General features: G+C 40.3%; 1 protein-coding gene across 1 annotated transcript; it reads right to left on the reverse strand.

The window, feature by feature from the left end:
• Positions 1-1,861: 1,861 nt before the first annotated feature.
• LOC104471734 (alkylated DNA repair protein alkB homolog 8-like) lies at positions 1,862-13,804 on the reverse strand (the record flags this gene model as incomplete). Its single annotated transcript, XM_010087190.1, has 4 exons — positions 1,862-2,455; positions 3,481-3,630; positions 12,655-12,920; positions 13,650-13,804. Coding segments are annotated over 4 exons (1,141 nt in total), but the record flags the coding sequence as incomplete, so codon positions are not given.
• Positions 13,805-15,244: the final 1,440 nt, after the last annotated feature.

The following is a 15,244-nucleotide window of genomic DNA, read 5'->3' on the forward strand; positions in this document are numbered from 1 at the left end:
GTCTCCCCTGACAACACCGGGGTCGGCTCACATCACTGGGTCTGGATCAGCAACGCCCAGCAGCCTGACCACAGATGTGATCAAGAAGAAAGGAAAACTTCTCCTGCACAAACTCACCAGCCACACCACAATACCAGAAGAGCCAAACTGCACATGTATAGGAGGCACAATGCTTCCCAGCTATGTGGGATTTATTGAATGTGTGCAAACCAACTCCTGAACATCCCCAAGAAGGCTCATCTGCCACGGACATTCCCCTCTGCCTCCCTGTGGCCCAAAGAAACCTGCTAGGACAGGGCTGCTGCTACATGGACAACATGTGCAGCTGAGGAATCAGACCTTCTTCCCCAAGGGCTCTTTGGAAGCAGATAGCAAGTATGGCACAGGCCAGATGAACTGTGGTGGGAGCAAACTCCTCTCTTATTACTGTCATTGCTCTCAGATTTTCTCCATTATATGATGGGGGAAAATGGCAGAGCCCATGAAAAAATGGTGACTTGGAGTAGGCTGCCAGCACAGCAACGCCTTTGAACTGCAAGTCTGAGGCAGGCAGGAGTAGGCCAAGGGCATACAGCTGTCCTCCAAGTCCCCATGATTCAGGATGGGCACCTTGGTTTAGATGCCATTAGTTACAGCAGCAATGACCTGCCTGTACTATAGATCTTGCTATAACTACAGACAATGAATCAGTGCAAAGGGGAATGAGGGCATGGCCTCGCAGTACTGGTTTTCAGAGGCACCATTAGCCACTTGCCCTGCAAAAGCCAACCAATTGTATTTTAATTCTTGAAATGCACTGCAGATGGCATGCTCCTTTGAAAGCACAAGAACTGTGTTAAATAAATTGTGCTAGTCATTGCAGGCAACAACAGCAATGGCTGCTGATGAGTCAGCCAGCCCAGCATCTACTCCAGTTCTTTGTTCTTCTGAAGTCCAATAAATAAAACTTGTTCCACTGCCACCATTTAGGGATTGTAATTTCCCTGCAGAAAATTTGCACCAATATTGCCTTCACTTTAGTCTTTTTCCTGTTTTTTTTTTACAGGGACATCTGAGCTGACACTGCACCACGAGCCCTGGTGCTGCAGGCAGAGCCCTGTGCTCATAGGAAGGAAGGCCTTTAGCAGGGCTGGTCAGGGTATTCCAGCTGAGCAACCTCACACCTCAGATGAGCTTTCAAACAACACTACAATGAAGAGCTAGAGAAATCTAGGGAGTGACAGCATGAATTGTGGGTGCTTGAGGGTCAAGGAAGAGAAAAAGGACTGTGCTATCCCACTGGCTTTCCAGTTTTTCTTGAGGAAATCACTAGTACCATGACAAGAGTAAATTACAAGCCCAGAGACCTGTCGCCCCAACAAACACCAGAAGAGGCAGGACCCTCTACTGAACTTTAGGCAATGTTTTGACTCTTCAGATAAGACTGTTTCACATGTCATTCATTCCCTGCTCCCTGACTCACAGTTTAATACAGCAAACAGCTTTACCCTTTCTGCCCAGAGCTCCATTCCAAATAGCTGTGGGCTCTAGGGAGGCCACTACATCTACACCAGCACAAACCTGGTGTAAGAGAAGGGAGAATCAAGCCCTTTGCCTTTAAAAGCTTAACACTGGCCTTCCTGATTTCCATGGCCAGTATTTTCCCCACTTAATCCTCTTCGTTGTAGTTCACAAAAGTAAAATAAACCCTCTGCAGAGGTAGTATCTCAGTTTGGCCATTATTTGTTAACACATCCACACAGTGCTAGATACTGTTATTAACCCAATAGACAATCTTTATTCTGCTATTTTTAAAAGAGGTAATAGCTGCAGCCTGCATTAAAAATACCTTTCACACTGTAAAAAACATACAACACACCACAGGCAGTGGAGGAAACACCACAGGCTACAACTTTTCTAGAACCACACACCAGTTTCCCTGATCATAATAACTCTTTTGAACTCTCACACAATCCAAGGATCTGCATACTGCTTCCAGTTCCCCTTCACAGAACACATGGTAATAACGGTGTAAAACAGGGTTGAGTTCTTGCGATTCCTTAGATCCACCTGGAAATGACACTGTATCAACACTTTCCCCTTTCTTTTTAGTGACACCTTTCAGGTGCCAAGGAACGAGCAAATCTTGAGAGTGAAAGGAGGTTCGGTTAGTGTGAACAGGCAGTCTGGAGTCTGCAACTGGCTTTGTATCACAGCCTTCATCCTTTGAGTCATTAAGGAGTCGGTCAGAACATGCTGAGTCTTGGCTGCTGCTATGAGGCATTTGATCACTAATTGTTCTCTGGGCCATGCCAGTACTGATTTCCTCCTTCTTGTCTTTACTACCATTCTTTTCCTTAAGGTATTTAGACTTCTGGTTTTTGTATTCTTGTTCCATTGCCCAGACATAAATGAGTGCCATCCCACCAGGTCTTAGAAGCCGGACTAGTTCACGGATAGTAGCCAGTCTCCTCTCCTATAAAGGAAACACAAAAGCGTGAAGCTAGTACATAAACAGAGACAGGAGATGGAATAACAGCAATTCCTCCTTATGTCCCCAAGATACAATAAAATCAGAGGAAATTTTTACACTATTTATTTTCATTCATAATATAGACCATCACTATGTGCAAGCCAGGACATTTTCCTGAACGCAATTCTCTTTCCATTTGAAAACAGTGCTGTGCTGAGCACTGTGTTCTTGGACACATCAGCTCAGCTGGAAGTGACACGCACCTCTTCAAGAAGGATCAGATTCAGATCTACCACACCTGATGATACACATTCTAAGTTTGCAGCTGAAGGGTCAGATTTACATCTTAAACACAGGTCCTCTGATCAGCCAAAGAAAGATACAGTAGCCCTCTCCCAAAGAGACTTCTTCCTACTTTTTTATATTGCATTTGGAAACATTCACTGTATTTCTGGTATAGACAGACCACTGAGCCTCACCTCAGATTATGGCTCCATGATCTAAAAATCTGTTACAATTGCACAGATTCTGCCAGAGGCTTACACAGCCCAAGAATATGGCAGGCGAGTGAGTAGCATCCCTGCTGTCTTTTGCAGATGGACAATGAAGGCACAAAGAAAAAAAAAAAAAAAAAAAAAAAAAAACACAACACCAAAAACCATAAAATCTGCTCAAGATTTGAGATGGTAACTAACATATCTCTTGACTCCAAAGCAGGAGCCCCCTTCTCTGGTGTCATTAATTGTAAGCAGATGAAAAAAGAAATGCCAACACCTAGATCAAAGTGCCAGAAGGAGCAAGAGCACCTGACAAGCAGAGGGAGAATGTGAACGGAAAGTCTAAGATACAGCAGCAGCAGCACAACTCTGCTCTGACCACTGCTTACACCAAGTGCAAACCTTCAATTTCCCTCCACTTTGTTCTTCCCTTTTGTTTCCATGAGCCCAAACTAACAAGCTTTTTTATAACATTAGTAGCTCTGCGCAGCAATACAACAGTAGAGTGGAACGCAGAGAGGGGTGACTTACCGCTGTTGAGAAATGGTGGATTACAGCAATAGAGATGCAGGCGTCACAAGAACCACTGCGGATTGGCACTGACAAGGCATCACAGACAAAAGCATGGAAATTTTTTTCTCCACAAATATCCACCAGGTTTTTGCTGCGATCACAGCCAACCTATAACAGAAAGTGTTTCATTAAGCTTTTCATAAGAGGATAATTACAAGACTGGAAAATGATTTTCACTTGATGCTTACAGTAATAGAGTCATCACAGTCTCCTACTGAGGTAACACATTTTAGTTTAAAATAAAAACTGGAATGTATATGAGAAAATAGCCTTAAGCAAGAGGAATATATGGTTCCCAGGTACAGACAAAAGGGAAAAAAAACAACTGATGCTTACTTAAAGATGGCAGACTGGATATGAGACAGCTCATATAGCACCCTCATTTTCAAACAGCTTAAGACACAACAGGTTTCTACCTAACTTCTCAAAATTGGCTCTTAAGTTGTCTTGAAACCAGCAAAACAAGAGGTAACCTAACCTAACCTTAGTATTTTCTTTTCCTTTCAATTGCTATTTGTAATCTGACAACATCTGAAGCAGCCAAATACTGAACTCACAAAAGCTGAATCTACAAGTGTAAACAACAATCTGGTAGCCTTGGTGGTATCACTGAAGTATGTCAGACAGCTTCACTCATCACCCAGGTTTTGTCTTTTCAGTGTAAGTATGGAAGAGCTCAGGTACAGTCCTCTTCACTCTCATTATCACAATCCACAAAAAATTAAGCACAACAACATAATTTTCCAAGGTTCTCTACAGTCCAAATGAAGTGAGCCCTAGGAACCATTTCAGGACACCTCATAAATGTTTATTTTTTCCCCCCTTTGAACCTTGCCCACTGCTCAGGTCAAAGATCACAGAATCATAGAATTGTTTGAGATGGAAGGGACCATGGAGGTCACCTAGTCCAAGCCCCTGCAGTAAGCAGGGACATCTTCCACTAGATCAGGTTGCCCAGAGCCCCATCCAACCTGACCTTGAATGCTTCCAGGGATGGGGCATCTACCACCTCCCTTAGCAACCTGTTCCAGTTTCACCACCCTAAGTGTAATAAATTTTTTCCAAAGATGGTAAGGAAAAAGCATCTAGAAGAGGTTTGTTATGTACCTGCATACAAACAATAAATACAAACTGATCAAGACCCTTGTGAAAGAAAAAAATGCAGCAAGGCATGCACCACCCCCATTTTCATGCCTGTCGCACACACTGAATACTCAAACCAAAGCCCTGCTACCAAGTCATGTATCAAACTCAGCTTGCATGAGAATATAAGATTTATTTTTTTTTCCAATGATCAGCAACAAGCAGATAGCAGAGAACAGATTCAGCATCCTAAATAATTACTGCTGACAGTGTTTACTGCATTTGACATAGAAAGAATACTAAACCATCCTTGATGCAAGAAGAATAGCAAACAACTTGCTCTGGTTAACCAATCCAGCAAAGACAACAGTACTGGTAAAATTAAAAATATCTTTTGCAATAATTAATTAAAATATATTTATTTTCCCTCATAACTTTTCATTTTATTGGTTGAAATCATTTTAGCTTTCAGTCTACCATCACAGTTTTGAAGAAAACCTGGATTCTGTTCCAGTTGTATGTCCTGAAAGCTTCCAGGTGAGCTGCCTTTCATCAGGTCTCTGACTTTTGGTCCAGAGTAAATAAACCATTGTGAAAATGCCAACCTGAAAACCCAAGATAATCCTCCAATTATCTCTAAACAGACCTAGAAAGATCAATCCTAGCATTACGTTCTTCCCATTTATTCCTTGGCCTCATCTCTGTGTTTACTGAAGCACTGAGCGAATAGTGTTATTTATGAATAAAAAAAAAAGGAAACCCTTGTTTACTTGGAAGTAAACATAAAACCCTATAATTTCACACTGGAAGCCAACTGAAGCGTCTTTAAATTACTCTCATCATGGAATGGATTTAGCTGACAACCTTCATGTTAGAGATTCCACGCCTCATTACCAGTGCCTTCAACTACTTTTGCAATTAAGACATTAGCATGCAATATTTAATAAAACTCAAAGGACCAAATTCACTGCTGGCAGGAGGTGGAAGAACACTCGCAACTTCCACTGACAACAAGCTTTCCCAGAAAGAATCACTTTGGCCTTGCACATCTATAGTAAAAATGGGCTATATAATGGAACTCAATCCTCCCCTCCCAAAATGACCTTGAAAAGGACTACGCTGTATGCTGATGAAATCCAATGAACTGAGATGAGAACAAAGGCATGACTACCAGAATGTGAAGTCCTCATTTGCATCTAAATTATATCAAATAATTACAAAGTCAGGCTTACTTATATTGTCATACTTATTAAAGTGAATCTACATCCACAACAAAAAGATTCTGTTTTGCAGTGAAAATTGAGACCTTGAAATGGATCACTTTGAATGCACAGCTGCTCTAAAGTAGGTATATTAGGCTAAAACTTTATGTGGTTTTAAATGTAAACATTGTAATAGGTGCTATACATGTATGCATAAATGCTGAACACAGGGAGTCACCACAGACATCCCTGGTGCTGGAGCTAGGCAAATTTAGCATCCTTGCTAGAATTACCTCTGCGTGATATTTTAAAAGAATTATAATCACAACATTCCTGCATTTTCTAGATTACAAGAAACACACATTCCAAAATATAGTGGTTTCAGTTGCTTAGAAAACAATAAGCTAGGAAAAAGCAGCTAACATCAGTGGTGCAATGCTACCTTACAGGTAAAAAATAACCTATGATTTTTTTGAGTACAGAAAACATTTGCAGCAAGGGGCAGAGACCCCAAACACAACTTTTCCCAATTCTGTTACTATCCGATTTCCACATTCTGAAGCATGCAGAAGCTTTAATGGGATGAAGCATCATTTACACGAAAGAGTTCAAATGAGTGTTTAAATTTAGAACAAGTTTATTTTTCTATCTCTAACTAAACATGTAATCAAAACATCTTCAAAAAAATCTCAAAATACAACTGGAATGCTTTAATTTTTACCAGTTCATATCTCTTAATTTTGATGCTCAGCACAGGATACTGTCCTTGCTGACATCTCTTCTGGAAGAGTGGAGAAAGGTAGAAGAATTACTATTAGTACAGTGTTCAATACCAAAAGAACCTAGTACATCCCTTGGTGAGCCATGTTGTATACATTTAAGGTTAGCTCTTTCTTATTATCTCTGAGTCTTTTCAGTCGTTTCTTATACCTGTTCTCCCAGTTTTCCTAATCAAGCTCAAGCACCCCAGTTTCTCCTATACATCTCAAATAGCATGGCTGACTTTTCAGCTGAATCCACCTCTTAGCGAGTCCATCTCTCACCTACTTGTTCTACACCTTTCAGTATCTCCCTAAAAGAGGTCAGTTTCTCACGTTTCTTGGATTTTTATTCCTGGCAGCCATTCCCACATTCCTGACTTTTTGGTGTCCACCCCTCCACTCCTCTCTTTACTGCTTTTTGTGACGTGGATAATGGCTCACAGGAGCTCCAGAGTGGCCACTGACACCTATTTATTCAGGCTCAGAATCCATTTAGATTTTTTACAGGGATTTCAGGCACTGATTTTCATTATGTCTACATAAACACTAACTGCATACAACTCTCATTTTAAGCCAGGAAATCTGTATTAGTATGCAGGCCTCTGACCCCAGCAAACACAAAAAAAGAAGCCAAAGTGTGTTATCATTGTGGCATACAGCACCCTCTCTTCAGGGCACACTGGGTAACACAAACCTTTAGACTAATGAACAAATTAGCAAAAAAGACCAAGATAAAAGAGGGTAAGGGAAGGGAGAAACAAATGTAACACCTGGGATTTGTCTGAGTTTACAGGAACTCTGTACTGGTTTCCTGGGATGAGGATAACACAGGCAGAGATCCCATCCTGATCCTTCATGTTCCCAGACATCTCCACCTCCACCATTTCAGCCAGCAGAAGCTAAACTAAGTTTTATAAAAGCCACTTAATGCAGTGGTTTGGAATAGACAGGTAAAGACAAGTCAATGTTGCCAACCATTATATATTTTCTTTCTATGTTATTTCATTATAACTAACTCTACCTGGTAGAATTAGTTAATTTAAGTATCTGAAAACTTGATTGATTCAGCACATTAGAAACTGATGAAGAAAACTACATCTAATTCTGAAATCCAGCCGCCAAATGGAATTATGTGGCTCCCCAGAGAAACACCTCAGCTATAACTAATAGCATGAGAGCCTCAAGAAACCAAATTACACTGTAGCAAACACAAGTAGAAAAAGAGACACCAGCACAGCCACAGCTAGATAGACAAATCTCCTTGCTCCAGTTGGTCTGAGTCAGGCTTTTAGCATTCCTTTCACACAGTGTTTTGGTCTTCCATTGCGTACAGCCAGGGTGTCTGTGGAAACAAAGTGCCATGACTAAAACATGAAGCTCATTTCTCAACGACAAAGCATCAGAACCACGCTGAGCAGTTCAGCATTCATTCTGGTTTTGCGCTGCTGTTGCCCAGTTCCTTCTGAGATCTCTTCATCCCAGATCTCCCATCATTTTAATGACTTCTATTCACTGAGAGAAAAGGGCAGGAAAGGTTCCTCTGCCTCACCCTCCTATCACTAAAATACAGTGACCCAGCTTCAAATACACTTTTGCAAGTTAGTTTTGTGCTTCCTGAGTTTACCCACTATTAAGTCCTTCGGATAGCAATCTGTGCTCAATCAAAAAGGACCCAGTGTAACTAAAACCCACCCATCACTATACAACCACACCACAGCAAAACTTCACCCTCTCTCCTCCCCCACACCCTGGGAAAATGAAACTTTTATGCAGTTCTATCAGATCCCAGCTTTGGACAGTAATGCAGAAAATAAAGAAGTGCACATCTCAGAGTAAAAGGTGTCTTACAAGGTCATGTGAAATACAAGCAATATTACTGATTAGCTTTGAATGACATGCATTACAGAAATAGGAATGTCTGTATTAAAGCAAAGCATTTGGGCTCCTACACTGCCATCATTTTTCTTCCTAACATCTGTATTCTGTCAAGGAGAGTAATTTCTTTATATATAAAGAAAAAATATCTACCCAATGGCATTTTCAGTTGTGTGTTACTGCATTTCCCACCAGTTTATAAGTTCAATTTAAACCGTAAACCACAAAATACAAAGGCTTCAGTGTCTTTCACTCACACCCTAGCCCCGTGAGGATGCTGAATTTCCTGTGGGGATTTACACATCACCATGCCTGCCTGAACACTGGAAACTGGGAGACAGAGCTAAAGCTCATAAAAATTGATGAGATACATTGCAATGATGTCAGATGGCTCTGGAATGAAACCCTTGTGCTGATGGGGGGGATGGGTAACACTGAAACAGCATTCTGTAAAAATAAAAGCCCTGCTTAGAGATGTGAATATTAAGCTGGAAAGCACTTAAATGTAAACTGTTAACATAATTCCCCCAAATGCAGCTGGGTGGGGAGGGGACTGTGCAAAAAATAAATAAATAAATAAATAAATAAGACAAACACCACACACAGAAACACCTAAACCCACTTCTCTCTTTTGCATTCATTCAAACAATAAAAAAGCTAGGCAAGACAGAAAAAGTCATCTGAAACTTTAGTAAATTCAATCTTTCTCCAGTCTTTGTCCTCCTAACTACATCAGACTTGGATTCCATCTCTTGCTCAAACATTCTTAATCTGAATTTGTCATTAAATTGGCTGCTCCTTCACTGTATCAGAATAATGCAGCCATTACAGCACTGTCATTTTCATTGAGCACAGCTGGACTCATCTGCATTTCACTGTCACACAACCATACTCAAGTAGATAAGGCTATCCAAATCATCCAAAGACACTGAAGCAAGTACAATAGCACAGGCCACAGTGGAGATGTTTTCAGACAGTCCCTGAAGATTAAAACCATCAAGAGAGCTACTTAGCTTTGATCTACCATTAGCACTGCTACTTAAAGTATTCTATCTAAAAACGTACAGGAACCTTTAGAGGACATTGCTTGCCTTCAAAAAGTGCTCGCCTCAGGTTTTCAGTATTTCTGAGTCAAAACACAACAAGGTACATGGCTGTACACACAGTGCTCTACCCAACCCCTAAATAACTCCTAATTTCACAGCATTGCTTTATTGCTTCTTTACCAACAGGACCTAGGCTAAGAATGCCAGTGCACTGCGCATAAAAACTTACCAAGAGCCACAGCAATTGCTGCAAAGGAAAGGCTGCAGCAATTTATTTTCTGCCTGGATTTTATGCCCCCAAGTCAAGAGGGATAAGTGAGAGAGGAAACTGATGCCCTGCATCTAGAGAACATTCTCCTTATCCCAACGTTGCACCTGATACACAAAGCATATTCTTTAACCCCTCCCTCTTGGATCCATGCCCAACCCCTGGTAAATGGAAGTAACACAATATGAGAAACAGGACCGTAAATCAGCCCTTTCTGATGAGCTCAAATAAGAACCCAGAAGGACAACAAAAAGTGGAAAAGACTGCTCCTTTCTCCCCTAGAGAAAAAGAACAATTGAAAAGGCTGACTCATGCAACACAATCACCATCTCAAGGAGATGGGCTACCAGTAGTAATATTGATATATCACGAACACTTGTTCTACAGTACTTCCTATAGAACAGTATGACAAGGGAATAGAGGTAGAAGTCCCATTAAGGAATAAACGAGTACCCATTTCTAATAAATCAGAATCTACAAAATAAAGAACTGACATCAATCACTTCCACAGTCACTGAAATAGCAAAGTATTTAAAGTAGTACCTTGCTTCAAATAATAGCCATTACCAGTTGCTTTAGAGGAAGATGCACCAAAAAAAAAAAAAAAAATCATCAGGACAGTTCATTCTCTAAAAAGCTGACCATAAGAAAAAATGTCTTGCTAAGTCCTGTCTACTGGCAGTTTCCTTCAGGTCAAAGAAAGAGGGTTTGTATTACCTACAAACAAATTGATCTTATGTCTCAGAAGAATTTGACCAAATCCCTGTAACTGCTGCTCAGTGCTTGGCCTTCTGGCATTTTGTGACAGTAAATTCCATCCAATAAATGGCACCAGAGGTGCCTGAAGTATTTTGTCTTCTCAGCAGAAAACAGATTGCTGCAGTTTAACCTGCTTCCAAACCATCAGGTCCCCTTGGATCATCTCACTGTCACCACTGGCAGCAACCACTCATATCCATGCCAGGTGATCTAAGTGACACCCACTGATAACCCTTCATCGGCACTGAATGACATCCAACAGTTCTACCTTCCTTTGTGTCCAAACCTGTGTAACACCCCACTGCTCCTCTCACCTACAATAATTTAGTTCTTAGTCTTCGAGATACCTTGTCAGAAGTTAAAAAAAAAATATCTGTGAACATGGTATACACCATTTTTTCCTCAACCACACTTTGGCTGACATATAAAAATAAATATAGTAGAAAGAAGGAATCACATCGATTCTCCTGAGACTCCATGCTGGCTTGCAGATGAAAATAAGCAAATGCAAAATCTACAGTCTATCTCCAACCAAGAACTAGCTGTCACCAGTAGAAAATAAAACGTTAAGGGAGGTCAACCAAATTAAGCAATTCCCAGATTCTGTTTTTCAGCTGTATCAACTGTTTCTTTAAAAGTTCCCTCCCTTTCACTGCTATTTTTCACGTTTTGGATTTCTCGTGCAGGCACATATGAAATGAGCTAACTCATAAAGTAACAGAGGAGAGGGGTTGGCTTTCATTTGACTGCCAGTAGTTGGTTAACTGTGGACTCCAGAAAACAGACTCGTGCTGGTGACTTCTCAACACAGCATCTTGCATAGATTTGGCCTTAAAAGCCTTCCACAAAACTACACAACAGCAATTTACCAAATTCATTCTAGGACCAGGTGACTTTCATGGAACTCTGATAAACTTTTCTCCTCTCTAGTTAGGTTTGCTGATTTTTCTTACAGGAGTCAGGAGTGAAAGACTGAAATGTACTAACATTAAAAATTATTTTCAGGTCACAGCAGTCAGGCACAAACACGCCTACCTATAAATTAGTTGATTTTGTTCTAGCTTACAGGAACAGTAATGGAAATAAATCGATTACAAATAGAGACAGGGCTGTAAATGACAACTTATGTTTCATAGCTGAATATAAATAGCAGGACAAACTCCTGAAACAGACAAACAAGTCTGACTTTTATTATTAATAATGAATGTTTTGCCTTACATAAGAGTTTTCAAACCTGATGGACTTCAAAGCATTTCACAGTACAAACACATGAAAGAATCATACATTTCTGGAACAGGGGAGAGCAGATAGAATAATGCACACCTCTCAGAAAGATTTCTTCTGCATAAAAACAACAGGAAGTTTGACCCCTGCAAAAAAGTCTCTGAAATACTTGCAATAAAAACTATCTCTTGGTTCATATCTGTATGTGCTTGATGTCTCCTGAATAGGAAGAGAGTGAAGTAAAGCTAAGTACAGACTGTGAGACAGGGAAGGTGATGAGAACATCAGCAAGAATGATGTCAGAACTGTCTAAAAGTGAAGGAAAGGGAGTGAGAGAAAGGCCAGAAATCTGTGCCTAAGTTGAGACTCCCCCATGAATTTTATATTAGCATATTTACTGGGCCTATGCAGAGTCAGAGGTGGGACAGCCAAGCATGACATCATTCACAAATGAGCCACACCACCAGGGCAAAAGGAACAGAACAGGCTACATGAAAAGTAGTGCTGACCATGGAGATTTCAAGGACACGTACATTGCATTCCCGACCCACCAGCTAACTGAAAAGTTTGTTGGAAGCATTCAAACTGCCCAACCTTTTTCCCTTTTAATACGCTTATTCAACAACAACAATAAAAAAGGCTAAAACGTTACGATTTTTCAATCCACTCCACCCACTACTATTTTTTTATGAATCTATTTTGACTTGCAAAGCAAAAGTGGCTTTGAAAGAAGAAAAGGGTAACACATAGTGACTAGATGTGGAAACCTAACACAGTTGGTACTTGATCTTGGATCAGGAAACAGCTTTCTGTTCTTGGCACTCTTCCCACAATTGAAGCTCCAATGTGCTACAACTGCCCAATGGAACAAACACTAGTACCAGTGAAAACAAATGACAGTGGCTACTACTTACCATATACAAATCCTCATTGATGCCTAGATATTTCCCATTACCACAACCAACATCAGCCACTATTGACCCTTTTGGTAGGGACCTGAGAAACTCTACAATTTGGGGCCATGGGCTATGCCTGGTACTGCTGAAGTGTCTGGCAATGTCTTCGTACACCTTGTGTACATATTCTTGCTCCAGCTTTGAGGCCTCCATCTCATCCTGGGGAAATGAAGGTTGTACTTGTCTTCGCTGTTCTTTCTGGCTGTCACAGACAGATGGGTAAACTAGACATAGCAACATATACACATAAAAAAATTTAAGTAATCCCTTGGTGGTTAAACTTATCTAGCAAAATAAAATCTAAACTGAACTATTACAATGCAAAAATGCTTAATTCCTCCTTTGCCTTTTAAAAACTGAAATGCAGATCAAACTGCAGAAGTGTTTGATGACGTTAAAACAAGCAACCTGCCCACATGTACCAGACACCATGTGTAGTGATCATTCATCCTGCTGTGTTAATGAGGTTTATGTTTTCAAAACTGAGACGGTGTCCTAATATCAAAGATCATGACATCATTGCAATTCAGCCTCTGAAATTCTGCTCAGAGAGCACAAATGGACTTCAAGTCCATGTAATCATTGAGCTACCTATTATCTCTACTGGCCTAAGGCACTTGCATGGCTCTATTACTGCAAATCTGACTGCTTCTCCTTCTCTAATGTACTTAATTGTTACAAAATTGCAGTCTCATTCATATAAAAAACATTATTCTGGCACTTGAGGTCCCAATGAAATGTAAGATTTCTGGAGCAAGCCAAATGCCTTCCTGCATAGAGAAACTCCAGCAACCACACAGATGCAACCAATTCAAGCCTGACCCTGAGCCATTCAGGAATGGCTACCACAGCTGCCAAAACTACCCAAAGCAATAAACCGGTTTGCTCAAAAAAAAACCAAAACAAACAAACAAAAAAAAAAACTAACTTGAAGATCACCTCAAGACACTTACTGCAATTGCAAGGGCTTCTCCTCACTTTCCTGAATGTAAATGACGTCCTTGTTTCCCTTCGATTTAGTGTTAAATCTCCAGCGTCAGCAGTGATTGCTCCAGCATTTTGCCCAAGTTCAGATGTGTGAATGACATCATATTTTCTGGGTGTAATCCTGAAACAAAGTAATAGAAAATAAAAGAATAACTCAATTTGCATCAGAAAAAAACTAGTCCATCTTTATAAGAAGGTAATTCTTAAATACTGTGACAAGTGTGATTACAATATGCTATTTAACATACTGCTGCTTCTGTTTTCAACTTACTTGATTTCAGAAAAAAAAAGAGGAGCTAACACAAGCTAATGATGTTAATTAAAGTGTTATTTAATTGCAAGTAATTACATGTCCTTTCCCTCTCTTCCTTTCCTCCCATAAAGTTTGTTTATTTTCTAGGGCTTATTTTATTTAATGTATTTATTTGATATTTAAAAATAGAGTTGTTAAAGATAAAACACACTACTAAAAATGGTGACGGTGGGTATAAAAGCATAGAGTTGGCTGAGCTCTACATTAGCAGACTGAATGGGCCTCTCCAATTAATTCTGCTTTGCAACAAAATTGCTTTTCCATTTACTGACAACAGAAGATACAAAGAACGTAGCACTTGGGAGATTTGCTAAAATGCCTAAAGGGAGAAACTCTGCTGTAGATTGTTCTTGTCCAAAATCTATCCATCAAGCAAACTGGGAGCAGAGCTTCTTAAGCTACCTCTGGATTTGGCATGGATCTTAACGGAACACAAAAACATTTTTGCAAGGACAAAATTCTCAATTAAAGTGATTTGGAACTTTCTTGGGGTGACAGAAGTTTCAAATAATTTTATGAAGAGGTTTACATTATGAAAAAGTACCCAAACTGTGAACTTTTAATAGGTCTACAAATGGATCTCTCTCAAAGTTGAGAAGCGGGAAACGAGAAAGTAAAACGCAAAACACAACATGAGAGAAGAGAAACAGCTGCACCCACATGTCATTTCCCATCACTTGCACATGGGAAAAAATACTCTAGGAACAAAATGTAAACTCTTCAGGGAAATAGCTTAAAACTTCAAAGCTGTTATTTTCACACTGAAACGCCTCCTGAACTTAGTCATCAAGGAGATTAATGTGGAAATTTCCTTAGAAACAAAAAAAAAAACCCAATACAACAGCTTCTCTAAGGAATTGGCCTCTTGGTGAATCCCCTTCAGAGCTGCTGACTTCTAAGTACTTGACTCCAGCAGGACAAACTCTCAGTGTAAAACTGACTTCTGTACTGGCTAGCTGAGTTTAATCCTCATAGGCTGAGCCAAAAGCAGGGGAAAAAAGTGCCTTACATCTTTCAATAAAGCAGAGCATTCAGTCTCATCTCAAATTTCTACTGGAACTTTTGCAGGTCAAATGACACTGTTGACCAGTGCCTGTACTTAACCAAGAAGAATGATCCAAATGCCAAGAAGGCAGCCTGCAGCCTGATCAGCATTCCCACACTTTGCTGTATGCCATCTTTCCTATCACAGGGAAGCTGATCTCTAATGGAGTCACAGAGAAAAAGAGTGCACATCCTTTCTGTAGG

This window comes from Pterocles gutturalis, unplaced genomic scaffold (assembly GCF_000699245.1).
Source record: "Pterocles gutturalis isolate BGI_N339 unplaced genomic scaffold, ASM69924v1 scaffold50881, whole genome shotgun sequence".
Lineage (NCBI taxonomy): Eukaryota > Metazoa > Chordata > Aves > Pterocliformes > Pteroclidae > Pterocles > Pterocles gutturalis.